Source organism: Podarcis erhardii, assembly GCF_964252035.2.
Source record: "Podarcis erhardii genome assembly, chromosome: 3".
Lineage (NCBI taxonomy): Eukaryota > Metazoa > Chordata > Lepidosauria > Squamata > Lacertidae > Podarcis > Podarcis erhardii.
The window spans coordinates 119,671,398-119,699,339 of NC_138507.1; the positions used below are offsets into that span (position 1 = coordinate 119,671,398).

At 46.6% G+C, this 27,942-nt stretch overlaps 2 protein-coding genes across 7 annotated transcripts in view; one reads left to right on the top strand and one right to left on the bottom strand.

The window, feature by feature from the left end:
- LOC309337929 (uncharacterized protein C8orf74 homolog) overlaps positions 1 to 22,396 on the bottom strand; it is an 82,549-nt gene extending 60,153 nt beyond the window's left edge. For 2 of the 6 annotated variants that reach the window (XM_081854965.1, XM_081854962.1), the window contains exons 1-2: positions 22,254 to 22,396; positions 13,851 to 13,957 (exon numbers count right to left, since the gene is read on the bottom strand). The gene's annotated coding sequence lies outside the window, so the exon portion shown is untranslated. The remainder of the gene's footprint in view (positions 1 to 13,850; positions 13,958 to 22,253) is intronic. The other 4 variants (XM_081854963.1, XM_081854960.1, XM_081854964.1 and 1 more) reach the window with 2 other exon arrangements.
- RP1L1 (RP1 like 1) overlaps positions 11,278 to 27,942 on the top strand; it is a 31,607-nt gene continuing 14,942 nt past the window's right edge. Inside the window, exons 1-2 of the mRNA XM_081855117.1 lie at positions 11,278 to 11,510; positions 21,917 to 22,577. Coding sequence (XP_081711243.1) covers positions 21,939 to 22,577 — 639 coding nt within the window. The 5' untranslated portion in view covers positions 11,278 to 11,510; positions 21,917 to 21,938. The remainder of the gene's footprint in view (positions 11,511 to 21,916; positions 22,578 to 27,942) is intronic.

Below are 27,942 nucleotides of genomic sequence, written 5' to 3' on the forward strand. Positions count from 1 at the left end.
TGGTGGGAGCCGCCCAGAGTGGCTGGGAAGCCCAGCAAGATGGGTGGAGTATAAATAATATATTGTTGTTATTATTATTATTATTGCAAGAATATTATTGTTATATTATATTATTATTACTTGGGCATTCCAAATATCATTTAAGATTTTTGAACATCGTTGTTAATGGATTTTTGTAAACCATATCCAGAGTTGTTTAGTTTGTGATCTGGGTCGGGGTGACTGATGGCGTATACCCTCCAACATACCCTCTCAAAAAAAAATGAGAGGCACAAATACAAGATGGGTGACAGCTGGCTTGAGAGCAGTACATGTGAAAAGGATCTAGGAGTCTTGGTTGACCACAAACTTGACATGAGCCAACAGTGTGACGCGGCAGCTAAAAAAGCCAATGCAATTCTGGGCTGCATCAATAGGAGTATAGCATCTAGATCAAGGGAAGTAATAGTGCCACTGTATTCTGCTCTGGTCAGACCTCACCTGGAGTACTGTGTCCAGTTCTGGGCACCACACTTCAAGAAGGACACTGACAAACTGGAACGTGTCCAGAGGAGGGCAACCAAAATGGTCAAAGGCCTGGAAACGATGCCTTATGAGGAACGGCTAAGGGAGCTGGGCATGTTTAGCCTAGAGAAGAGGAGGTTAAGGGGTGATATGATAGCCATGTTCAAATATATAAAAGGATGTCACATAGAGGAGGGAGAAAGGTTGTTTTCTGCTGCTCCAGAGAAGCGGACACGGAGCAATGGTTCCAAACTACAAGAAAGAAGATTCCACCTAAACATTAGGAAGAACTTCCTGACAGTAAGAGCTGTTCGACAGTGGAATTTGCTGCCCAGGAGTGTGGTGGAGTCTCCTTCTTTGGAGGTCTTTAAGCAGAGGCTTGACAACCATATGTCAGGAGTGCTCTGATGGTGTTTCCTGCTTGGCAGGGGGTTGGACTCGATGGCCCTTGTGGTCTCTTCCAACTCTATGATTCTATGATTCTATGATTCTATGATTTCTCCTTCCCTCCCACCTCACTTGAGCAGCACACTGAGCAGGAGTTGGTAGAGGGTGGGCCCTTGTATCCCTTGGTCACGCAGTATGCCCTACCAGAAGCACCAGTTAAGGCTGCAATACTTGCCTTAGGGTGTGCAATACTTTCCTTGCCCCGGGCACTAGCAAGCCATGCTATGCCACTGCCAGTGAGGAATCAAGATCTACCGTACATCATAGCTGTCAACCGTCCCTTATTTGGCGGGAAAGTCCCTTATCCCAGCGCCGTGTCCCACTGCTGTCCCTTATTGATGATGTCCCTTAAATTTCCCGGGTTTCAAAGGAAGCAGCTCCTCTCCCTCCCTCCCTGCCGGCCAGGGAGGAGGGAGGCTCCAACTGTGTTGCTTGGCTGCCCGGCCCGGCCCCCTCCGGCCTCCTCTCACCAGCCTTGGCCCCTGGGAGCCCCTCCCTGCCGGGACTGGCGGGAGCCTCGGGCCCTTCCGCCACCATCCTCCTCGCGGCCGCTGAACTGAGCATCTCTGCCTGGGGCCTCCCCTCTGCCTGTCACCGCCGCTCCTGCTAGGCCGTACTGCGGCTGCGCCGCCAAAGGACCCGGATGAGATGGGCAGCCTGGCGCGGCCTATGAATTGCTGAGGAGCCTTGAGAGGAGAGCGAGGGCAACCATAGAGAAAGCAGTTCAGAGAGAGGAGGAGGAGGAAGCGGAGGCGCGGGCAGGTGTTCCAAGGGGGGAAAGCGGAGGAAGGACCGCAAGCGCTTCTCCCATAGATTTGTAGTGGTAGACTAGCATAGATGGTCTGATCTGCGGGTTTACTTCGGGCACTATTCCCCCCCCTTCCTCCCGCCCCGCCTGATGGAACTGAGAGCTGCAGATGAAATGCACTTCGCATTTCAGCTGGTTGACTAAAATCCCTTATTTTGGCTGCTGATCCCTTATTTTCAAGGCTGCTGGTCCCTTATTTTCAAATCTGTAAGTTGACAGCTATGATCTACATCGAGAGCAGTCACCTCACGTAGCCTCCTGGGTGGGCTGGCCCTGTGGCCTCTGTGACAGGGGGAAGGGGACATCTAACAGAACTTCTCCGGATAATCTTAGTGACCATGCTGGGATATAAGGACTCAGGCGGTTATCCTGGGCTCAGGGTGTCCAGGCCTTTGAATATTAATACACGAGCTTTGAACTTAGCACAGTTCCTGCACATTTCTTCTAATATACATGGCTTTGCACAAAATCGTGCTTAAAACACATACTTTGCAAGCAATTTCCCCCCAATGCAATGCATTTTACATTATTTCCACCAATATATGCATTTTCAGGTATTCTTTCCCTGAAGACATTATACCTGAAGCAGCGTCTCTACCCCCATCGTTCATCCCAGACACAGAACACTAACTCCGAAGGCCTTCTGGCAGTTCCCACATTGCGAAAAGCGAAGCTACAGGGAACCAGGCAGAGGGCCTTCTCGGTAGTGGCACCTACCCTGTGGAACGCCCTCCCATCAGATGTCAAGGAAATAAGCAACTATCTGACATTTAGAAGACATCTGAAAGCAGCCCAGTTTAGGAAAGTTTTTAATGTTTGATGTTTGTGTTTTTAATATTCTGTTGGGAGCCCCCCAGAGTGGCTGGGGAAACCCAGCCAGATGGGCGGGTATGTATGTATGTGTGTGTGTGTGTGTGTATGAATAAAATGTTCGTTACACAAGGAAATCTAACATGAAAACTATCTTTTTAAAAAAATAAGAAAAAGATAATCCAGAGAAGTGCACGGTTTGCAAGATAGCTGTATTCTGGATGGCATGTTGTTTTGGGAAGCATGGATTGATTGGGAAGGTTCGTATTATAATGCTAACCCAACGAAACATCTTTCCATTCTCCCCACTTGTGATTCGCAGCCATTGGTATTACTGTACAGTCGTACCTTGGACGTCGAATGGAATCCATTCCAGAAGTCCATTCGGCTTCCAAAACATTTGGAAATGAAAGCATGGCTTCCGATTGGCTGCGGGAAGCTCCCGCAGCCAATCGGGAGCCACAGAAACCCCGTTGGATGTTTGGCTTCCAAAAATAGTTCGCAAATCGGAACAGTCACTTCCGGGTTTGCGGCATCTGGGAGCCAAAACGTTCGAGAACTAAGCTGTTTGGAAACCAAGGTACAACTGAATCTGTTGCTGTTGTTGCTGCTGTTTAGTTGTTTAGTCGTGTCCAACTCTTCGTGACCCATGGACCAGAGCACGCCAGGCACTCCTGTCTTCCACTGCCTCCCGCAGTTTGGTCAAACTCATGATGGTAGCTTCAAAAACACTGTCCAACCATCTCGTCCCCTGTCGTCCCCTTCTCCTTTCCCAACAATGAAAAAGCAATGACAAACCTAGACAGCATCTTAAAAAGCAGAGGCATCACCTTGCCAACAAAGGTCCGTATAGTTAAAGCTATGGTTTTCCCAGTAGTGACATATGGAAGGTCTTTTCCAGGGAGGCTTCTCTTCTCCGGAGGTGGCCAAAATATTGGAGCCTCAGCTTCAGGATCTGTCCTTCCAGTGAGCACTCAGGGCTGATTTCCTTCAAAATGGATAGGTTGGATCTTCTTGCAGTCCATGGGACTCTCTAGAGTCTCCTCCAGCATCAATTCTTTGGCAATCAGCCTTCTTTATGGTTCAGCTCTCACTTCCATACATCACTACTGGGAAAACCATGATGCTGTCTAGGTTTGTCATTGCTTTTCTCCCAAGGAGCAGGCGTCTTTTAATTTCGTGGCTGCTGTCCCCATCTGCAGTGATCATGGAGCCCAAGAAAGTAAAATCTCTCACTGCCTCCATTTCTTGGCAATATATTGATGGCAATATAGAGCCATTGTGCCCAAACACTTAAGATCACGACTTAACTCTTGCAAAGAAAAGGCATTGGTACATTATTTTTTTTGAGGCCCGCAACCTGCCGCAACTACCAGCATACGAATAATCTCCATAACCTCATTACTGTCATAAGTTTGCAGATGCTCCCTGGCCTGTAAGAAGCTTTTCTCCTCATCCTAATCCTATTCAAAGCGGCCATTGCCCAGCTAGAGGGACCTACCACTTTCTTCCCACTTTTCCGGAGAAACAGGCCTCCTCTCACGTAGCCCAGGATGGAGCCAGGATCCCGGAGGGGAAAGAATGGGTTGAGTCCGGGACCACCATAAAACCCCTTCCGACCAGACTTGGGGAAAGCAATGGGCTTCTCTCCAGAAACTGTAGAAACCTTTTCAGATTGAAAGCCATTTTTGTTCTGGAAACTGTGGATTTTCTACACTGTTCCCGGGAAGAAGAGAAAGGCTCCATTTTGGGTCCGAGCTCAGAACTAAGGGATGTCCTTGGGTGACCTTGGTAAGTCAAGAACATGTTGTGTTTTAGATTTGTCAGGATGCTAAACATCAAACTGCAACTGGGTTTCATCCAAGAATTTGGGATTAAACCATCTGTTGTTGGGGTCTATGGGGAGAGGGCTCCGATCCTCAGCTCATTTACTCCAGAGCAGCCCTGTTAACAAGCCATGTGTGCTGTGGCTTAAGTTGGCAGCGATCCTGATTCTGACGCTTAATGGGTTTGTTGGTTGGTTGCATGATTGAGCCAAATGCTTCTGCAGCAGAATAGTATCTAATATCTGGCATGATGTGTGTGGTATCTTGAGAATTTCTCGCTTTCTTTTCCTTTTCATAAATATTGCAGGTTGCTAGATCTCATGATAGTGGCCCACAGTCATGAGGAAGTGCCGCCATGCCATTTCCCCCTTTAGCAAAAAGTGCTTTTTTTTTAAGCACTTTAAAAAAATAATACATGGATCATAGGAAATAAATATACCCGAGATAAAAGAAACCAATCTTTATTTAATTCTGGCTGCATAATTTTTTAAGGGACACAGGATTAAGGTGGGAACAGAACTTGTCTATTTTGCACACCCTGAACCAAAAACACAGTTATCCTGGAAAATTCGCCCTTCTGCAATCTTCGTGATGCAGGTTCTCCAACTGAAAATTGCTTGTAGAAAATATTGCTGTTATTATTAGTATTGTTGTTAATTAATTAAACTTGTATGCTACCCTTCATCCAAAGATCCCACTCATTAGGAGACATGCTCACCACTTCCAGAAGGTCCAGATCTGTTAATGAGGCGTTGCCTGCCCTTTGGAACTCCCCGCCTATTGATATTCGGGGGCACCTTCACTGAATTATTTCCAGCGCCAGCTAAAAAGATTGTTGTTTAGGCAAACCCATCCAGGCTTGTAGACTACTGATGTGTGCTTTAATCTGTTTTTAGCTTATGTACCACCGTTAATCAAAAAAAATCTCAGGGCGGTGTACATTGTTAGAAACACATAACCAAACATCAGTGATAAAAACATCCTAAAAACATACTGACAGACAGCCTAATAGTAAAATAATCATAATAATAGCAGTCCGCTCCCCTGCACTTTCACAGGCCGTAGGTTATTTAATAGTCCACAACTTCCCAAGGGAGTCCGATCTGCCGTCAAATAGTAGAACGTTCTTCCTGATGTTTACCCAGAATTTCTTTCTTGCAACTTGAATCTGTTGGTTTGGGTCCTACCCTGCGGAGCAGGAGAAAGTTTGCTCCCTCTTCCATGTGAAAGCCCTTAATATATTTGAAGATCTCTCATATCTCCTCTCAGTCGCCTCTTTCCCAGGTTAAACATACCCAGCTCCTTCAACCGTTCCTCATCAGGCTTAGTTTCCAGACCCTTGATCATTTTTTTAATAAGGTTTTCACATATTACATTACAATACAGATATACCAAAGCCAACACCATTTCCTCCGCATCCCCTCATACATTTACATTTATATTTCCTCAATCCATCGTATTTTTCTTTTCTCCTTCCTCCCACTTCCCTCTGCCCCCACTCGATTTCCTCCACATTATACAATTTACAATAGTCTTTGCATTCTACAGTCTTCTCAAACCATCTATATATTCTTATTATCTTTCCTTACTAATTTTTCTTCCATCCAGTTCTTCGCATTTTAATCTAGGCATATTAGCGTATCTTTTTTTTAAAGCAATATTTTGCCATAAAATTCATCAAAACATTTAATTTTTGATTCGACTGATTTCTTATTATAGCAGTCAATTTTGCAAAAATTAAATATTCGTTTAGTTTACAAATCCATTCCTCCTTTGTGGGTATAGCTTGTGACTTAGTCTCAATGTTGCCCCTTTAGAACTCAGCAGAAAAGAAGAGGATGGGGACAAACTAGAAAAAGTTGGCTCTGCCTATCACTGGCTCTCTGGCGCCACCTGCTGCTCAGCTCCCTGTCTTCTGTCCCACCAGAACCCCCTGGGCACAATACTTTATGTTCCCCTAAAACCTATACGGTAGAAAGAAAAAGTCACACACAGAGGAGGTGGGGTGGAAGGCCAGGGCGAAAGCTGTCGCAAATCCTCTAATGACCCCAGACATCAAGAGCTGCCAAAATGGCAGGTGCCAGAATGGGGCCCTTTTTTGTGGCCCCAAACCTTTGGAATGCCCTTCCTAGGGAAATATGTGCGGCCCAACTATGCGCCAACATTTGGGTGCAAATTTCTCCTGATATTTTTGAATGCAATTTCACCTAACGTACACAGTTTTGCAATGACATGCTTCCTCATATAATGTCTTTCCTTGTGGAAATTTCCCTAATATTCCCTCACGTCCATACACACTTGAACTTAGCATATATGTAACTCGGCTGGAGAACTGCACTGCAAAATATAGGGTGGCCCTGTCTCGCTTCTCATATCATTTCGGAATGTGAGAATTAGGTTTGCCTTTAAATCAAATTTCTTTCCTAGCTGGGAGCCAGTTCCAGGCAGAATGTTTTCATTGCCTCCCAAATTGCAACTGGACATTGTTTCCCTCTCCACAAAGAGTTTTCAGATATGGGGGCAGTTTAAAAAATATATCTTAGAATCTCCAGTCATTGAAGTTTCATATGACATTTAGCCTGGTCCTAAGATTATGATGGAACGTGGGTGGCTCTGTGGGTTAAACCACAGAGCCTGGGATGTGCCGATCAGAAGGTTGGCGGTTCGAATCCCCACAACGGGGTGAGCTCCCGTTGCTTGGTCCCTGCTCCTGCCCACCTAGCAGTTCAAAAGCACGAACTGCAAGTAGATAAATAGGTACCGCTCCGGCGGGAAGGTAAACGGCATTTCCATGCGACTTAGTCATGCTGGCCACATGACCTGGAAGCTGTACGCCGGCTTCCTCGGCCAATAAAGCGAGATGAGCGCCGCAACCCCAGAGTCGCTCACAACTGTACCTAATGGTCAGGGGTCCCCTTTACCCTTTAAGGTTATAATGGAACACGGGTGGTGCTGTGGCTTAAACCACAGAGCCTAGAGCTTGCTGATCAGAAGGTCGGCGATTCGAATCTCCGCGACAGGGTGAGTTCCCGTTGCTCGGTCCCTGCTCCTGCCAACCTAGCTGTTTGAAAGCACGTCAAAGTGCAAGTAGATAAATAGGTACCACTCCGGCGGGAAGGTAAACGGCGTTTCCGTGCACTGCTCTGGTTCGCCAAAAGCGGCTTAGTCATGCTGGCCACATGACCCGGAAGCTGTATGCCGGCTCCCTCGGCCAATAAAGCGAGATGAGCGCCACAACCCCAGAGTCAGCCACGACTGGACCTAATGGTCAGGGGTCCCTTTACCTTTACCTAAGGTTATGATCCTAAATTCAATTTAATGAATGGGGACCAGAGAGCTCAGTGGGATTTACTTCTGAGCAACTGGTTGATGCAGGGCAGCTTTCTCCAACCTGATGCCCTCCGAATGTTTTGGACTACAGTTCCCATCAGCCCCAGCCAGCTTGGCTTTGCAGAGCCAAGTACGGTAATTTTGAGCCCCAGTAATTTGCTCCCAAGTAAGCAAGTTCAGGATTGCAAGCGAACAGTGGAAACCAAGTATTTACACTTCTGCTTGGAGAAGGTCGACTGGACTAATTCATTTTGCAAATGAAGTGGAATTTCTTCCTCTGGGGGCGTGCTGAACTTCCTCTTTCAAAATGAACTCTCCAGTTCTGAGCGAGGTGTGGAAGTGGGTGAAGCAATCAAATGGATGCAAACGTCACCTTAGCTCAGTAGGCTGGTTTCTGCACATGCTCAGACAGCCCTTTCTGCCCTCTAGTCTGGCATGCAAAAGGCATTATCAGAGCTCAAGGAGACACCCCACCATAGCTGTCAACTTTTCCCTTTTCTTGCGAGGAATCCTATTCGGAATTAGGGAATTTCCCTTTACAAAAGGGAAACCTTGACAGCTATGCACCCCAGGAAAGAAAAACCACTTCAGGAAGCAAGGGGGGCAGTGAGGGGTGTGGCCTGAGGAGAGAGGGGTGTGGCCTGGGAAGAGTTCCACAGGCCACATAAAGAGATTTCGAGGGCCGCATTTGGCTCTCTGAACCAGAGGTTCCCAACCCTTGGGGTGTTGTTGTGGGGCTGCAGACTTTCTCTTTTAGCAAATTATTAAGCGTCTCCACCGTTTTGCCCGGACACTGAGGTCCAGCACCGAGGGCCTTCTGGCAGTTCCCTCCCTGCGAGAAGCTAAGTTACAGGGAACCAGGCAGAGGGCCTTCTCGGTGGTGGCGCCCACCCTGTGGAACGCTTCCCGTCAGATGTCAAGGAAATAAACAACTGTCTGACTTTTAGAAGACATCTGAAGGCAGCCCTGTTTAGGGAAGCTTTTAATGTTTGATGTATTACGGTATTTTAATATTTTGTTGGAAGCCGCCCAGAGTGGCTGGAGAAACCCAGCCAGATGTGTGGCGTATAAATTATTATTATTATTATTATTATTATTATTATTATTATTATTATTAGTGCTAGACAAATGCAATGAATGCCCAGTGAAAACTTCCTCTTTGCAAGCTGTTGTGCATTTCAGTGTACCTGTTACTGCAAACCAGCCCAGAAACCCCGAATTAAGCTCCACCTGTGAATTTATGCCTCATCACTGGGAGACTCCTTCGCCCACAGATTATTGCACTGTCAGTCTTATTCTTCCGCATGTGGTTAAAATCTGCAGGACATTATCTTGCTTCAGCTGTGAACCGCCCTGCCGGCTCAGGCTAAAGCACTTAATGCTTCGACTCCTGTCACAGGTAATCATGGCTAAGACGCCACTCATTTTGCTTCGCAAGTGACCTCTTCCAGCTATATTAGGAGTGGCGGGGGGGGGGGGGGAGTAAGTCCTACTTTCATTTAGAAATCCCTTAATTTTATTATTATTATTTCAACAATCTCTGTACCTTTTAATTTCACACGTTCCAGCTTGTCAAAATCCTTCTTAAGCTGTTGCACTCAGAACTGGACACAATATTCCAGGTGTGGTCTGACCAAGGCAGAATAGATCGGGACTATGACTTCCCTCGATCTGGACACTCGACTTCTCTTGATGCAGCCTACAATAGCATTTGCCTTTTTTGATGCTGCATCACGCTGTTGACTCATGTTAAGCTTGTGGTCTACTAGTACTACTACTAATAATAAATTTTATTTATACCCTGTCCTCCCCAGCCAGAGCCGGGCTCAGGGCAGCTAACACCAATAACATCACAGTAAAAACATAATAGGGGAAAAAGAGGGGGGGGACCATTTTAAAATACAGGTTAAAATGCAATTTAAAATGCAGCCTCATTTTAAAATAGCTGATAAATCAAGACCATAAGGGGAGGGAAACATAAGGGTCAGACTGAGTCCAAACCTAAGGCCAGGCAGAACAGCTCTGTCTTGCAGGCCCTGTGGAAAGATGTCAAGTCCTGCAGGGCCATAGTTTCTTGTGACAAAGCATTTCCTCATGTTGGGGCCAGTACTGAAAAGGCCCTGGCCCTAGTTGAGACCAGTATAACCTCCTTGAGGCTCAGGACCTCCAGAGTGTTGTTATTTGTGGACCTTAAGGTCCTCCGTGGGGCATACCAGGAGAGGCGGTCCTGTAGGTACGTGGGTCCTAGGCCACACAGGGCTTTAAAGGTCAAAACCAGCACCTTAAACCTGACCCTGTACTAAGACCTCTAGATCCTTTTCATATGTGCTGCTAGCAGTGGTACCTCTGGTTATGAGCCACCCATAGGGGCAGGGCGCGCTGTGTGGAGCCTCTCCACCGCGTCCCCCTCAGCTGTAGGACGGCTGAGGGAGAGGCGGTGGGCAGACGCAAGCCTGACGCTGCCATTTCAGGCAGCTCAGAGCCTGCTGCCGCGCAAGCCACCACATCACTCCCAGGAGAGACGCGTGGCTCGGGCACACTACAGGCCCCACGGTAAGTGCTGGCCTCCACGGTGTGGCGCCCAGTGGTAGTCACGTTTTGTTGTGTTTGTTGGCTGAACTACAGTGGTACCTCTGGTTATGAACTTTATTATTATTATTATTATTATTATTATTACTATTATTATTATTTATTATTTATACCATGCCCATTTGGCTGGGTTTCCCCATCCACTCTGGGCAGCTTCCAACAGAATATTAAAATACAATAACCTATTAAACATTAAAAGCTTCCTTAAACAGGGCTGCCTTGAGATGTCTTCTAAAAGTCAGACAGTTGTTTATTTCCTTGACATCTGACGGGAAGCCTTCCACAGGGTGGGTGCCACCACCGAGAAGGCCCTCTGCCTGGTTCCCTTTAACTTTGCTTCTTGCAGGGAGGAAACCGCCAGAAGGCCCTCGGCGCTGGACTGCGGCGTCCAGGCAGAATGATGGGGGTGGAAACGCTCCTTCAGATATACTGGGCCGAGGCCGTTTAGGGCTTTAAAGGTCAACACTTTGAATTGTGCTTGGAAACGTACTGGGAGCCAATGTAGGTCTTTCAAGACCGGTGTTATAGGGTCTCGGCGGCAGCTCCCAGTCACCGGAAGTCTGTTCTTAAGCTGAAACTGTTCTCATCCTGAGGTGTGCTTTCGCTAATGGGGCCTCCCGCTGCGCGCCTGCCTCCAGTGCGCAATTTCCATTCACACGTGATTGGCTAATTCTGGGATTCTCCTGTAAGCCAATCAGGTTGCGGATTCACTTCCACCTGGAGCTGGATTGGGTGGCTCCTGTGGACCAATCAGACTGCTGCATTCTGAATCCTATTCAACTCAGTACATAACAAGCACACTTCTTCAGATGCATCTCTGAAGAATAGATACATCTTCATATGTGAAGAAGTGTGCATGCACACGAAAGCTCATAACAATAACAAACTTAGTTGGTCTCTAAGGTGCTACTGGAAGGATTTTTTTTTCCTGTCCCCATCTAGTTATTCCTGGCTATGTGCAGAACTTTACAGTTGTCACTACTCAAATTCATTCTGTTAGTTTCAGCCCAGTTCTCGAATGTGTTAAGGTCATCTTGAATCCCGATTTTATTTCAGCGTTATTGGCTACCCCTCCCAGTTTGGTGCCACCTGAAAATTTGATGAGCATCCCCTCAAAACCTTCATCCAAGTGGGCTATAAATACCTATGGATTCTGGACACCTTGCTTGGCTGGATAACCCTGCTGCAAAATTCATGTAAGTACACATTTTAAAGGATGGCTGTGTTTTGGTTCATTGATTGCTTTGGAAATTGGCACTTTAGTAAGATTGCCTTTAAATCCAGACTGGATCGAATCCCCCTCACCCCCCCCCCCCATTTCAAAGATTTCCAAAGATTTGGCATAAAACCACATCATTTATATGTTGTTTTATTAAATATCTATAGAAGAAGAAGAAGAAGAGTTTGGACTTGATATCCCGCCTTTCACTCCCTTTAAGGAGTCTCAAAGCGGCTAACATTCTCCTTTCCCTTCCTCCCCCACAACAAACACTCTGTGAGGTGAGTGGGGCTGAGAGACTTCAAAGAAGTGTGACTAGCCCAAGGCCACCCAGCAGCTGCAGGTGGAGGAGCGGGGAAGCGAACCCGGTTCCCCAGATTACGAGACCACCGCTCTTAACCACTACACCACACTGGCTTACCGTATTTTTCATTACATAAGATGCGCCTGACCATAAGATGCACCTACTTTTTAGAGGGGGAAAACAATAAAAAATATATATATTCTGAACAAAACAGTGCAAGTATGATTTTTGTGGGTATGTGATTTGATGGTGAGTTTGGGGTAGCCCAATGCAAAAATCCTGAGGATCCATGTGGATCCGTGCTTTGTAACCGTGTTTTTGCACCATTGCGGCTCCACAAAACAGTGGATGTGTGTGTATTTTGGTGCAGGCTGTAGCCATGGACATGCTATGTGATCCTATTGTGAAGTTGGGGTGACCCAATGCAAAAATCCTGAGGACCCATGTGCTTTTACCTCCCCCTACCAGGCAGCCTTCTTTATCTCTAGAGTCCCTTATCTGTCTCCCGATCCCTTGCCTATCAGCTGCTCAGCGGCTTTGTTTCAACACCCACTTCCCTCTTTCTAGAAAAAAAAAAGCACGACCTACTTTTTGCCCCTGGGCAACATGAAGAAAGAGCAACCTGCAGCGGCACATCTGCACATGCGCGGGTTGCGATTTGGCGCTTCTGCGCATGCACATGACATCATTTTGCGCTTCTGCAGATGCACAAGCGGCGAAATCCAGAAGTAACCCTTTCTGGTACTTCCAGATCGCCGCGGGATGTAACCTGAAAGAACGTAAGAATCGTACAGTGGTACCTCAGGTTACAAACGCTTTGGGTTACAGACTCCACTAACCCAGAAATAGTACCTCGGGTTAAGAACTTTGCTTCAGGATGAGAACAGAAACCTCGCAGCGGCGGCATGGAGGCAGCAGGAGGCCCCATTAGCTAAAGTGGTACCTCAGGTTAAGAACAGTTTCAGGTTAAGAACGGGCCTCCAGAACAAATTAAGTTTTTAACCTTAGGTACCACTGTATAATATGATTTTTGCTTTAATTGTTATTTTTTAGTTGCTGCTTCATTAACAGTGTTTCGTAGATTGCAATGGTTTCTCTTACAATATGTTAATTATTCCGTATGATTTGTGCTGTATTTGTGATGCTCTCTTATTATGAGCTATCATACCATTGCTATTTATTGTTTGTAAGCCGCTTTGGGAATCATTTGAATTAAAGGCGGAAAAGAAATCTAATCAATCAAATTGGGGGCTGAATGCAGTCATCCAGGCCTGGCTGGACTGTTCCCTCAAACACAGATAATGTCTTTTCCTTGCCTGGTTGGACGATAGAGTGGGCCACTGTGTATAGGAACTAGTATAATGTCAAAAAGCGAGCCGGCAGTACAGTCGTACCTTGGAAGTCAAACGGAATCCGTTCCGGAAGTCTGACTTCCAAAACATTGGAAAACCAAAGTGTGGTTTCCGGTTGGCTGCAGGAAGCTCCTGCAGCCAATCAGATGCCGCGGAAGCCCCATCGGACATTCGGCTTCCAAAAATCATTCAAAACCCAGAACACTCACTTCCAGGTTTCGATCGTTCGGGAGCCGATTTGTTAGGGAGCCAATGCATTCGAGATCCAAGGTACGACTGTCAATCGCTCCGTTGAAAGTTGGAGTTGCCGTATTTTTTCGCTCTATAAGACGCACCAGACCATTAGACGCACCTAGTTTTTAGAGGAGGAAAACAAGAAAAAAAATTATTCTGAATCTCAGAAGCCAGAACAGCTGGAGGCTGTTCTGGCTTCTGGGATAGCTGCGCAGCCTGCATTCGCTCCATAAGACACACACACATTTCCCCTTACATTTTAGGAGGGAAAAAGTGAGTCTTATAGAGCAAAAAATACGGTAACTCTTTATTAGCAAAAACATGATCTTCACAGACTTCACAGACTTCAGGTCTTTATGAGCACAGCAGCCTACTTCCCATGGCTCTTACTGCATGAAATCAGTTGCCAAGACAAGAAAGTCCCTACCTCCCCACAGCCGTCTAAGTCTCCTCCTCTCGAAGGCGTTTCCCAAGCAGAGACTGCGCCTGCATGCAGCTGGTCACTGCTCCACTCATTTCAGCCCTCTTCTGGTTCTGGGAAACAGGGCAGGTGAGCTTGTTGCAGCAGGAGAGGAAGACACCCTTGACTCATCCCCAGCCTGACTCACCTCTGCCTGACTCTCCTTTCTTCGTGGTTTTCAAACAGAGGTTGGATGGTCATCTGTCATGGATGCTTCAGCTGAGATTCCTGCATTGCAGGGGGTTGGACTAGATGACCCTTGGGTCCCTTCCAACTCTACGATTCTATGATTCTTGGCCTCCTTCCTCCCACTTTCCTGCTTTAGCTTCTGCCTCTGATTCCGCCACAGACTCTCCCTGCTCACTAAACACTGTTACCTCTTCCTAGTCTTCTCCTTCCAACCACACATCATTGTCTCACTAAAAGATTCCTGCATTGTGGGCGGGCTGGACTAGATGACTCTGGGTGTCCCTTCCAACTCTATGACTGAAATCAGGAAAGACTTTCCGGCAGTAAGACTGTTCAACCGTGGAACAGACTCCCTTTCCTTCATTGGCAGTTTTTAAGGCAAAAAAATCTCCCAGAGTAAATTGCAAATTTCAGGCTTACCATGATAATCATCTTCATCATTTATTTGTACAATCTAAAAAACTCATAACAAAAGAAAAGCAGTATTGGGAGAGAGGAGGAATAAACCAATTGAATACGACTCTTAAGAATCTTGATTCTTTCCCTGCCCCAAGTGGAGGGAATTTGAAATATTTTCCTATGTTAAACAGGAGCCAGATGGGCGGGGTATAAATAATAATAATAATAATTGGACAAACCCGTCATTTTAATGTGTTAAATCTGGCCCTCGTGACTGCCATTTCCTTTAAGGACGCTCAGAAGCTGTGGACTTAAAATAAGCAGTTTCTTCTTTGGCCTTGGCCTCGCCTAAAAAATGGATAACGGAGTGGAACTTTGGGCTTAGAAAGGGGGAGCAGTTTCCCCCTTGCCCTGCTCCTTTCCAAGGGAAAAACCCACTCTTTTGTGATAATCCAGAACAAACAGCAATCTGGGGGAAACCCAAATTGCCATTTGCGCCAATTAAGTCAAGGATGCTTTAGCTGTGGCAGGGGGTTGGACTGGATGACCCCTGGAGGTCCCTTCCAACTCTGCAATTCTATGATTCTTTGATTCTGCACCAGAGCAAGGTGTGTGTGTGTGTGTGTGTGTGTGTGTGTGTGTGTGTGAGAGAGAGAGAGAGAGAGAGAGAGAGAGAGAGAGAGAGAGAGCGCACCAGCAGTATCAGCTGCTTCCAAAGTTGAAGGTGGCTTTGAATACCTCCCCGAAGCGATTACATGGCTTTGCTGTCTAATGTTAGCAGCAATGTCCCGATTAACCCTGGGAGCTGCATGCTCAGTTATTTCGAGGGCAGGGCGAGCGGCAGTGCAGAGCAGCTGCCCGTGCCCCTGGCTTTGAAGCCCAACCTTGCGTAAGGGCCTGCCGACATTTTACTTAACGGCTGGTCCCTTCAGTGGGCAGCGGAAAGGAACAAGGCACTGCGGACCACCCAAAAAAACCAGCATGAAGCCAACTCGTGTAAGTACAGGCACGTATATTTGCCCTGCTTGTGATCCAGAGTTGTATACCTGCCTACCTGTCTTGCATTTGAGTTGTGGCCCCTGTTACGTCACCCACCCCCAAATCCCAGAATCCTTGACATGGCTTTTCCTCCCGTTATCCCACCCACACCTTATCTGACCCACCCCCAAACACACACATAGTTGTGAGGTACAAAGGGTCTCCTGATGAACCAACCCATCTTGGTTCTGGGGGAGAGGGATACCTGTGGGAACCAGGCAGAGGGCCTTCTCGGTAGTGGCACCCACCCTGTGGAACGCCCTCCCATCAGATGTCAAGGAGATAAGTTAACTATGCAACCTTTAGAAGACATCTGAATAGGGAAGTTTTCAATGTTTGGTGTTTTATTATGTTTCTGTATATGCTGGAAGCCGCTCAGAGTGGCTGGGGCACGATTTTTTATTTATTATTATTATTATTATTATTACAGTGGTACCTCGGGTTAAGTACTTAATTCGTTCCAGAGGTCCGTTCTTAACCTGAAACTGTTCTTAACCTGAAGCACCACTTTAGCTAATGGGGCCTCCTGCTGCTGCCGCACCGCCGGAGCACGATTTCTGTTCTCATCCTGAAACAAAGTTCTTAACCTGAGGTACTATTTCTGGGTTAGCGGAGTCTATAACCTGAAGCATATGTAACCTGAAGCATATGTAACCTGTGGTACCACTGTATTATTATGTGATCACTTGTAGCTGAGTAAGATTGTCTTTCATGAGCGCGGTTTTCACAGTGAGTCCGTAAGTGACTGTGGAGGCCAATTCTGGACCCACACATCCTTCCACAGTGGGGACATTGGTTTCCAGGTGGGAGTTGATCATGGTGAGGGTTTGCCAAGCGTGCCTTCCTCTTAGCATGTTTCTCCCTTGCGTCCTGAGTTTGAGCGTCTTCAAAACCCATGGCACCTTTGGTAAAGGCTGTTCTCCAACTGGAGCGCTCGCAGGCCAGTTTTTCCCAGTTGTCGGTTTTTATAGTAGATTTTTAAAGATTTGGCTTGAGAGAGTCTTTGAACCTCTTTTGTCGACCACCAGCTTTATGCTTACCATTTTTAATTATTATTGTAAACGGCTTCCTTCCTGGTTTTCTATGAGCACCCAAAAGGCTAGGCAGTGCCCTTGAACCTATCCATGCTCTCTAGTGCAATGGATATGCTTGTTTTTGCAAGGAAAGTTCTGTGAAAAGGAACACAACCCTTTTTTCAGCATTAGCCCCGGGTCGGTTTCAGCATCCATTACTGGATTTGGACTGAAAACCCCAAGCTGTCAGCTAGGGCGTTGCTAGCCTATCCGGTAATCTGGCACCCGTCAAAACGAACCGTGATCTCTGTCGTCTGAAAAAGCACATATTATTCCTGGCAGTTCTGCAGCCTTTTCCACCAATCACCTGAACGATAGTTGTGTGTTTCTGGGGTGGCCGCCCTCAGACATTTTAGGGTGTCCCTAAGAGTTGGTGCCTATTCTGGGTGGTTGTCAGTCGCATATTGAGAGCCTCTGGTGTAGAAAATTCTGGGCTGGTTGGAGCAAGGACCTGACTTTCTGTGAGGCAGATTCTGAAATTCCTAAGATGGTGGCAGGAAGCCATGTGCTTTCGATCCTCAGCGATCTGTAAATGCCTGACACACACACACACACACACACACACACACACACACACACCACACACACACACACACACACCCCCACACACTAATGCTGGCTGTGGCCTGAGGACCACAGAAGGGCATAGTCCTGAATCGTGAAGCACAGATTTAATGATAACATTCAGGCTTTTATGTTTCACCTTTTGATTTATCTCTTATTTCCTCGAGCCCCCTCTCTTCATATTCTTCTCCCAAGCTCCTCTATTTTCCAAGAAGGCTTTGACAAAACCCCTTAGCCCCATCCTAACCACATGCTGGAAGTTTCCTGGGAAGAGGGAACCAGGCAGAGGGCCTTCTCGGTAGTGGCACCCACCTTGTGGAACGCCCACCCATCAGATGTTAAGGAGTAACTATGTAACCTTTAGAAGACACCTGAAGGCAGTTTTTTAATGTGTAATGTTTTATTATGTTATGTTTTTATATATGTTGGAAGCCTCCCAGAGTGGCTGGACCAACCTAGCCAGATGGGCGGAGTAATAATAATAATAATAATAATAATAATAATAATAATAATAATAATAATGGATAAACCACTCTGGGAATTGTGGCCCTGAGCAGGGAATATGAGGAGTCTCCTAACAAGTCCCAGCACCCTTAAAAAACTACATTTCCCTGGATTCCTTTTGGGAAAGCTATTAATAGTCGTGGCTTTAAATAAAGTGACACAGTGCTGCTTTAAATGCACAGTGAAGACAGAGCCACTCTTGCAAGAAATTGATTCTTTAGCTTGGCAGCCCCTACTCTGTGGAACTCCCTGCCAATTGATACTAGGCACACACCTGCACTGTATTGTTTTCACCAACTGCTAAAAACGTTCTTGTTTCAGAAAGCCTAACCAGTCATGCCACACTATTGTGCATTCTTGTTTTTAAACTGCTGGTTTTATCAATATTTTTCGTATTTTTATGCCTACTTGCTTGTAGCGTTTATTTTTTTTATATATGAATAGTTTATATTGTTTTATGAAAAACTGAGTACAGTGGTACCTCAGGTTACATACGCTTCAGGTTACATACGCTTCAGGTTACAGACTCCGCTAACCCAGAAATAGTACCTCGGGTTAAGAACTTTGCTTCAGGATGAGAACAGAAATCGCGCAGCAGTGGTGCAGCGGCAGCAGGAGGCCCCATTAGCTAAACTGGAGCTTCAGGTTAAGAACAGTTTCAGGTTAAGAACGGACCTCCGGAACGAATTAAGTTCTTTACCCAAGGTACCACTGTAGAGGTTTCCGTTGATTAAGCAGTATATAAACCTGGTTAAACAAGAAAGAATAAACAAATTTTGAAAAATCTAGAAATGGGAAATTAGGCTCCAGTTCAGGTCCCTGCCCTAACCTGACCCATGCTTGGTTGAAGTAAAGCACAACCATTTACTTAATTTAAAATGTATGCTGACTGTAAATGCATTAACATGGACCATAATACATTGATCTGTTGTATGCTTAACGGTCGACTCAGCTCAAGTCTTCTTCGACTGTCGATAGGGACCAAACCATCAAGTTAATGGCCTAATTAGAAAGCAAAACAATGAGCAAGGTGAATTAGAAATCATTAGCATACCTGATCAGATGGAAAGCTCAGGTCCAAGATTTTGCTTTCGCCCCACTGCTCTCCCCCAGAATCATAGAATCATGGCATCATAGAGTTGGAAGAGACCACAAGGGCCATCGAGTCCAACCCCCTGCCAAGCAGGAAACACCATCAGAGCACTCCTGACATATGGTTGTCAAGCCTCTGCTTAAAGACCTCCAAAGAAGGAGACTCCACCACACTCCTTGGCAGCAAATTCCACTGTCAAACAGCTCTCACTGTCAGGAAGTTCTTCCTAATGTTTAGGTGGAATCTTCTTTCTTGTAGTTTGGAACCATTGCTCCGTGTCCGCTTCTCTGGAGCAGCAGAAAACAACCTTTCTCCCTCCTCTATGTGACATCCTTTTATATATTTGAACATGGCTATCATATCACCCCTTAACCTCCTCTTCTCCAGGCTAAACATGCCCAGCTCCCTTAGCCGTTCCTCATAAGGCATCGTTTCCAGGCCTTTGACCATTTTGGTTGCCCTCCTCTGGACACGTTCCACTTTGTCAGTGTCCTTCTTGAACTGTGGTGCCCAGAACTGGACACAGTACTCCAGGTGAGGTCTGACCAGAGCAGAATACAGTGGCACTATTACTTCCCTTGATCTAGATGCTATACTCCTATTGATGCAGCCCAGAATTGCATTGGCTTTTTTAGCTGCCGCGTCACACTGTTGGCTCATGTCAAGTTTGTGGTCAACCAAGACTCCTAGATCCTTTTCACATGTACTGCTCTCAAGCCAGGTGTCACCCATCTGGTATTTGTGCCTCTCATTTTTTTTGCCCAAGTGCAATACTTTACATTTCTCCCTGTTAAAATTCATCTTGTTTGTTTTGGCCCAGTTCTCTAATCTGTCAAGGTCGTTTTGAAGTGTGATCCTGTCCTCTGGGGTGTTAGCCACCCCTCCCAGTTTGGTGTCATCTGCAAATTTGATCAGGATGCCCTTGAGTCCATCATCCAAGTCGTTGATAAAGATGTTGAATAAGACCGGGCCCAAGACAGAACCCTGTGGCACCCCACTAGTCACTCTTCTAGAAAACCCACTAGAAACCCCACCCTTTAGCAATAAATCAGATCAAACGTCAATCTGGAGAAAACCTGATTCGCACTTGCTCCAATTCAGCCGTAGAGATCAGTTCTTCCTGGCGGGAAAGCAGCAGTGCAAGGTCTGGATCAGACCAAGGTTACTCTCCAGCTTGGGAAAATTAATTTCGCTTTGCCGCTTTAAAAATGTACAGTGCTGCCAAATTGAATGGCAGAGTGCTTTGCTTTGATCTATCAAGCCAATGGTGAGATATCAGGGTTCAAGGCAGGAGCGAGGAGAAATAGCAGCCTCAAAATGGGATGCCCTCCTCTGGGAGAGTTGTCAAACGGCCACTCTGGAAACTCTTAGAGCAGGTGTTCTGCCTAACGTGGCAAGAGAGTAACTGGTTGCATAAGGACATGCGTGGAGGGGATCTCAGGGGCCAAATACGGCCCTCCATGTCTCTTCCTCTGGGCCCAAGAACTCCCCCAGGCCACTTAACTCCATACCCAAATGGGGAACCCCCAAGGGAAGGAGGCTCAGAGTCCAGGGAGTGGTGGTGGGACGACAACGAGTGGTCAGAGGGAGACGACTGGGAAGAAAAGGTGTCGGAAGCTGGAGAGCAAACAGGGCTTAGTGAGCTGGGAGAGTCTGTGGCAGAGAGTAGTCCAGAATCAGAGGCAGAAGGTAAAGCAGGGGATTAGGGAGGCCAAGATGCAGAAAGGAGTCAGGCAGGTACAAAATCACAGGTTTCTTCCCCTCCTGCGGCAACAAGCTCCCAGAACCAGTAGAGGTGTGAAAGGGGCAGAGGAGAGGTTGGCTTCATGCAGGCACAGTCCCGGATTGCTTGGGGGGGGGGACCCAGGAAAGAAGGGAACTTAAATGGTTTTGGGGTAACTTTCAGTCTTTGCAACTGATCTATGGGGCAAGACCTAGTGGGGATGAGCGGCTGTTCTCATTAGGCCTGCCACTCTGCCTGGTCTTTGCAGATGGTGTTCTTGTGAATAAAGAGTTAACTTCTCTTTGCAGAGTGAGATTTACTGCTGCCTCGCTCCTGGCACTAATTGACCCTAGTGTGTGTGTGTATATATATACGTGTGTTTTAGCAAATATAAACCATAGGACCCTGGTACCTACAGGACCGCCTCTCCCAGTATGCCCCACAGAGGACCTTAAGGTCCATAAATAGCAACACCCTAGAGGTCCCGGGCCCTAAGGAAGTCAGATTAGCCTCAATCAGGGCCAGGGCCTTTTCAACACTGGCTCCAGTCTGGTGGAATGCTCTGTCACAAGAGACCAGGGCCCTGCAGGATCTGATTTCTTTCCGCAGGACCTGTAAGACGGAGTTGTTCCACCTGGCCTTTGGCTTGGAATCAACTTGATCCCCTCCCCCTCTTTCCTTTTTCCTTTCTCCTTCTGTGATGGAACCCCTACTTGGGGACTTCCCTGGTTTTTTTCTGGCCCACGTAGGACCAGTCTGGATAGTTGGCCTTGGTGAAGACTTGACGTTTTCATCTCATCCCCCAAAAGTTTTTGATTTGCGTTTCTACTGAAATGAGGCTGCATTTTAATGTTGCATTTTAATCTTGTTTTTAAGTTGTATTTTAATCAATTGTTTTTATACCTGGTGTTAGCCGCCCTGAGCCCGATCTTGGCTGGGGAGGGCAGGGTATAAATAAAATTGATTTTTAAAAAAACTTAGAAATTACTTGAAAGAAACAAATAGGCCTTGGATTAAACTAAGTTATAATTAAATAAATGGGATTTAGAATATTAAGAAATGTGAATAAGATGGACTATAACTGGAAATTGTTTTAGTTCAATAATGATATTGGAAAGCTGTTACTTTCAACTACAAGGAAACTCAGAAGGGAGGGACTAGAGGAAGTCAACCAAGATGTTTAAAAGGTTGGATTTGTAAAGAATTAAGTTTGTTGTTATTGTTTATCTGTTTATTGTTCTTTTTTTCCCCTTTTGTTCATTGATGTATTTTTCTTTCTTCCCCCCTTTTTTTCTTTTTTCTGTTTTTGTGTGATATTCTGCTTTGTGGTTTTTGTTATTATTGTGGAAAATCCAATAAATTAAAAATAAAATAAAAATTATTATTATTATTATTATTATTATTATTATTATTATACGATTCATAGACACCTCTTGTTCTCACCTTGCAGTTACCTCTAAACGTTCGCCAGGATGACGCAGGAGCCCCCTGACCCCCTCTCCGCCTCCAGCCCCTACAACTATGAACAGCCCCTTCCCCCTGTGGCTCGGACCAATGCCTTCACCCAGGTCGCCCCTGCCAAGAAGATAACATTTTACAAGAGCGGGGACCCTCAGTTTGGAGGAGTCAAGATGGCCATCAACCAGCGCAGCTTCAAGAGTTTCAACGCCCTAATGGACGACCTCTCCCACAGGGTCCCCCTGCCTTTCGGGGTGAGGACCATCACGACGCCACGAGGGATACACTGCATCAGCACCCTGGACCAGCTGGAGGACGGAGGGTGTTACCTGTGCTCCGATAAGAAATACGTCACGCCCATCAGTATTGGTCCGGCCGGCCGGAGAGCAGCTCCTCAGAAGGTCGGCCAGCCGGCCAGCGCGTTGCGGAGGGCAGCCCAAGACATCAAGCGTGAAGACAACCCGGCCGCTTTCGCCCAGCAGAGTCCGCGGATACCCAAGAAAGTCACTCTGGTTAAGAATGGGGATGTGGGCACCAGGCGGCCGATAATCCTCAACCGCAGGAACGCGAGGAGCTTCAAGACTCTCTTGGACGAGATTTCGGAGATCATGCAGTTCACGGTGAAGAAGCTGTACACGTTGGACGGGAAGAGGGTGAGTCTTTGTGGTGCAGAGGGTGGGACTGGGGATAAACCCCAGATTGCCCAGTGAGGCCCAGATAACAATAAGAGCAAGAGATATGAAAAGACTGTCTGGCAGAGGCTTAGGCTCAGGGTCGGTGGAAGTCCTGTATTTTTTGCTCTATAAGACTCACTTTTTCCCTCCTAAAAAGTAAGGGGAAATGTGTGTGCGTCTTACGGAGTGAATGCAGGCTGCGCAGCTATCCCAGAAGCCAGAACAGCAAGAGGGATTGCTGCTTTCACTGTGCAGCGATCCCTCCTGCTGTTCTGGCTTCTGAGATTCAGAATATTATTTTTTCTTGTTTTCCTCCTCCAAAAACTAGGTGCGTCTTGTGGTCTGGTGCATCTTATAGAGCGAAAAATACGGTAAGCTTGAAAGGTTAGAGGCAAAAACCTAAAGCTATACTTTGGGGACCAGAGACTTGAAAAGCCAAGCCAGGAGGAACAGTGTTGAGAGTAAAATTTTCTTATTTAATTAATTAGTGAAAATACTGACTCACTCCATTCTGGAGAAGAGAATGATAATCCCCAGGCGGAGGACTTTTCTGTAGCGATCACACAGGGTCCCCGGATATTTCACCGTCTATTGATCCCTGTGCCACCACTTGATTTCTCGCTGCCACCACCCAGGCCCTACCTGGGACAATACTGAGTCCAGTCAGGGTTAAATTGGAAGATAAACTTCTGTTTATTTATTGCAGTTTAACAAGTGTGTGGTTTCATAAACGGTATCAGTCCATTACATTCATGGGGTGCCTAACCAGACCTATAACTTCCGCTACCTGCTCTCACTCACTAAACCACCTCTCAGATATTTACTCATCTTCCTAGCTCCTAACTGTTCCTGACTCAACTTATTTCGCTACACTCACTCAACCTACCCACAGACTCTATCCCAATTCACTCCCACTCCAACCAACCACCCAACTCCCAACAAACTCCTCCCAGAGCTGGTTTTATCGTCCCTCTGACTCCACTCCCCCCCCCCCGGGTTCTGATAGGGTAACCTGTTTAACTATTTCACTTCCAGCACACTCTCATATATTAACATCATATGAGAGAGTGGATGAGTCTTTGTGTCACAGAGCACTTCATAGAATAATAGCCTGACTTGGATGCTTTGGTCCAAAGCATGTGTACTCTACACGCTCAAAAGTGCAGGGTGCAAATTGCAGCATGATGGAAGTCCAAGCAGTCCAAGAAAAGCTTGATGGCTTCTCTACTAGAACCAGGCAGAAGCTGAGCTGATCAACCAGTGGTTCTCAGAGTAGGTGGTAGTGCTTCTTGGAGGGGGGGGGCAATGGGATGGCCTGGGTGGGGGGTGTGCTAAGATGCAGCAGAGTGGCAGGGAGGTGCTGGAAGTGTAAATTACCACCAGTTTGAAAAGCTGGTATCAGTGGATCAAGTTCTTCCATTTTGTTGAACTAATTAAACTGAATACAGTCATACCACTTTTTGTAGAACTAATTAAACTGAATACTGCTACCACTCAGTGGATTTGTAACTGGCTGACTGACCGAACCCAAAGGGTGCTCATCAATGGTTCCTCTTCATCCTGGAGAAGAGTGACTAGTGGGGTGCCACAGGGTTCTGTCTTGGGCCCGGTCTTATTCAACATCTTTATCAATGACTTGGATGATGGACTCAAGGGCATCCTGATCAAATTTGCAGATGACACCAAACTGGGAGGGGTGGCTAACACCCCAGAGGACAGGATCACACTTCAAAACGACCTTGACAGATTAGAGAACTGGGCCAAAACAAACAAGATGAATTTTAATAGGGAGAAATGTAAAGTATTGCACTTGGGCAAAAAAAATAAATGAGAGGCACAAATACAAGATGGGTGACACCTGGCTTGAGAGCAGTACATGTGAAAAGGATCTAGGAGTCTTGGTTGACCACAAACTTGACATGAGCCAACAGTGTGATGCGGCAGCTAAAAAAGCCAATGCAATTCTGGGCTGCATCAATAGGAGTATTGCATCTAGATCAAGGGAAGTAATAGTGCCACTGTATTCTGCTTTGGTCAGACCTCACCTGGAGTACTGTGTCCAGTTCTGGGCACCACACTTCAAGAAGGACACTGACAAACTGGAACGTGTCCAGAGGAGGGCAACCAAAATGGTCAAAGGCCTGGAAACGATGCCTTATGAAGAACGGCTAAGGGAGCTGGGCATGTTTAGCCTGGAGAAGAGGAGGTTAAGGGGTGATATGATAGCCATGTTCAAATATATAAAAGGATGTCATATAGAGGAGGGAGAAAGGTTGTTTTCTGCTGCTCCAGAGAAGCGGACACGGAGCAATGGTTCCCAACTACAAGAAAGAAGATTCCACCTAAACATTAGGAAGAACTTCCTGACAGTAAGAGCTGTTCGACAGTGGAATTTGCTGCCAAGGAGTGTGGTGGAGTCTCCTTCTTTGGAGGTCTTTAAGCAGAGGCTTGACAACCATATGTCAGGAGTGCTCTGATGGTGTTTCCTGCTTGGCAGGGGGTTGGACTCGATGGCCCTTGTGGTCTCTTCCAACTCTATGATTCTATGATTCTATGATTCTATACCTCGGGTTACAGATGCTTCAGGTTGCATTTTTTGGGGTTAAATGTAAAGGTAAAGGGACCCCTGACCATTAATCATAGAATCATAGAATTAGGTCCAGTTGTGACCGACTCTGGGGTTGTGGCGCTCATCTTGCTTTATTGGCCGAGGGAGCTGGTGTACAGCTTCCGGGTCATGTGGCCAGCAGGACTAAGCTGCTTCTGGCGAACCAGAGCAGCGCATGGAAATGCCGTTTACCTTCCTGCCAGAGTGGTACCTATTTATCTACTTGCACATTGATGTGCTTTCGAACTGCTAGGTTGGCAGGAGCAGGGACCAAACGGGAGCTCACCCCGTCACAGGGATTCAAACCGCCAACCTTCTGATCAGCATGTCCTAGGCTCTGTGGTTTAGCTCACAGTGCCACCCGCGTCCCTGGTATGGACAGTTTTCGGGTTATGGACCGCCAAAACCCAGAAGTACTGGAACGGGTTATTTCCAGGTTTCGGTGGTCACACATGTGCAGAAGTGCTAAATTGCGCTTTGCGGTCGGCCAATAGGTGCCAAAAAAGGATAGAACTTTCTTTATGTACGCCACAACAGCAGCAAGAATACTCATCGCAAAGTACCGGAAGACACAAGATCTACCCACCCTGGAAGAATGGCAGATGAAAGTAATGGACTATATGGAACTGGCGGAAATGACTGGCAGAATCCGAGACCAGGGAGAAGAGTCGGTGGAAGAAGATTGGAAAAAATTCAAAGACTATTTGCAGAAATGTTGTAAAATTAATGAAAGTTAAAATGACGTTGGATTGAAACGAACTGGTTTTAGCAATAAGGCTAGAATGAATTCGCAAAAATAGGTTGATAATAGATGAAAATATAAAGTTACAGTATATTAAGATATTGGATTAGAATAAAATAAAGAGGGGAAGGATTTGCTGAACTAAATATGTGAACTGGAATACAGAAAAGGGTGGTGTGAGGGGGTCAGGGAAATAAGTAAATGAAGTATAAGCTATGAAAAGATGGACTTGTTTTTAACTGTTTGTTTTTTCTATTTTTTCTATTTTTTATTTTTTCCCCCTTTGTTGTCACTTATTTTGTAACCCATTTAAAATCTTAATAAATATATTATAAATAAATAAATAAATAAATTGCGCTTTGCGCATGCACAGAAATGCCAAATTGCAAACCTGTGCATGCACAGACGTGCCGCTGTGGGTTGTGAACATGCATCCCGCACGGATCACGTTCGCAACCCGAGCGTCCACTGTATTTTAAACTGGATTTTGAATAAATGGGCAATTAATGAGCAACTGAATTTTATCTTGCTGCTCTCTTCCTTAAGGGTTCTCCCCCTCCCCAATTTTGTCCTTAAAGCAACTTTGTGAGATAGATTAAGGCCAGAGGTTTTCAACCTTTTTGAGTCCACGGCTCCCTTCACCAATTGCATTCTTTCTGCGGCAGCCTTGGGGGGGCTCAGGGGCCCAGTTGTGGCACCCCTTGCCTGCAGAGCTGGCCGCCTCTCGCCCTTTTTCGAACACCCTCCCTGGTGGAGGGTTCCCTCAGCCTCCTCTCCCCTCTTCCTTGGGAGTCTTCTGGGCAGCCCCTCCTGACCCAAAGAGAGATGTCTCCTCAAATTGCACCACTGAACCCTGTGACTTGTCTGTCCATCCCAAAAGCAAGGGCTGGCGGACTGGCTGACTGGGTTCCTGTAGCAGGAACCCCCCACCCCAATCATTCAGTTTGTACAAACTTCACACACACTCACACTCACACACTACATACGCTATGCTTCTGTTATAAATTCATAGAAAATCAACCACACATTGGTTTTGCACTGTTCCACTTTTATTTTACTCCACGAAGGAAGGACTACAAAATGGGGAAGGTTTGATACAGGCCAGCCCAGCACATCCACAGGAGCCCTGCCCAGTTGCTATGCCAACCCTGATGGTCCCAGACAGAAGACAATCAAGATCACAAAGAACTTGCATATGGGAGTGGATTCAGCATGGACTGGAACAAAGGACAATGATCAGATCTTCCCTCTGGGGGCAGGAAACTGCCAACTCCCCTTTGTCTCCTGGAAGTGACTCATGGGGAGGGGGAGAGAAGGGAACCAGCCAGGTGACAGGACACTCAGGTTACCACCACAACTCCTCCCTCAACCCCTCCTTTCTGTAATGTATGCATGATGTTTCTGGGGGTGGGCTTGACCTAGAGGAGGGGAATTTCAAAAGTTTTTATAAGATCTTGCACACCATTTTTCTGTGTCTTTCCTCTCACCTGCAAGTGAGGGGAGCACCCTGTTGCAACAGTCAATAAAGGCCAAGCCTACAGGCTGCTGATTTGCTCCAATTTACTCTGGTTGGTGTCTTTACTTTTTGTCCAAGGGAGCCCTCGGATTTTTCCGGTAACAGTTCCCACACCTGCTTGCTTGCTTGCTTACTCCAAGGCTGCCTCTGTTCCTGGCACCCAGCACACCCTGGCCAGCCCCTGAGGGACCCTTCGCCTGCGGAGCTTGTGGCCAGGGCTGCTGCAACAAACAGCTGTGCAAGCCTTTGGGAGGCAGAGATGGAAGAGGTTCATCAGAGGAGGGAGGGAAGGAAAAAGGAGCCAGTCACTTAGTAAGCTTTGGACCGAAGTGAGAATTTGAATCCAGGTCTCCCCACTCTGAGGTCATATTCACACCTTGCATCTAAAGTGCCGTGATACCACTTTAAACATTCATGGCTTCTCCCAAAGAATTCTGGGAGCTGTAGTTTGTTAAGGGTGTCAGCATCGCCCTTGAGC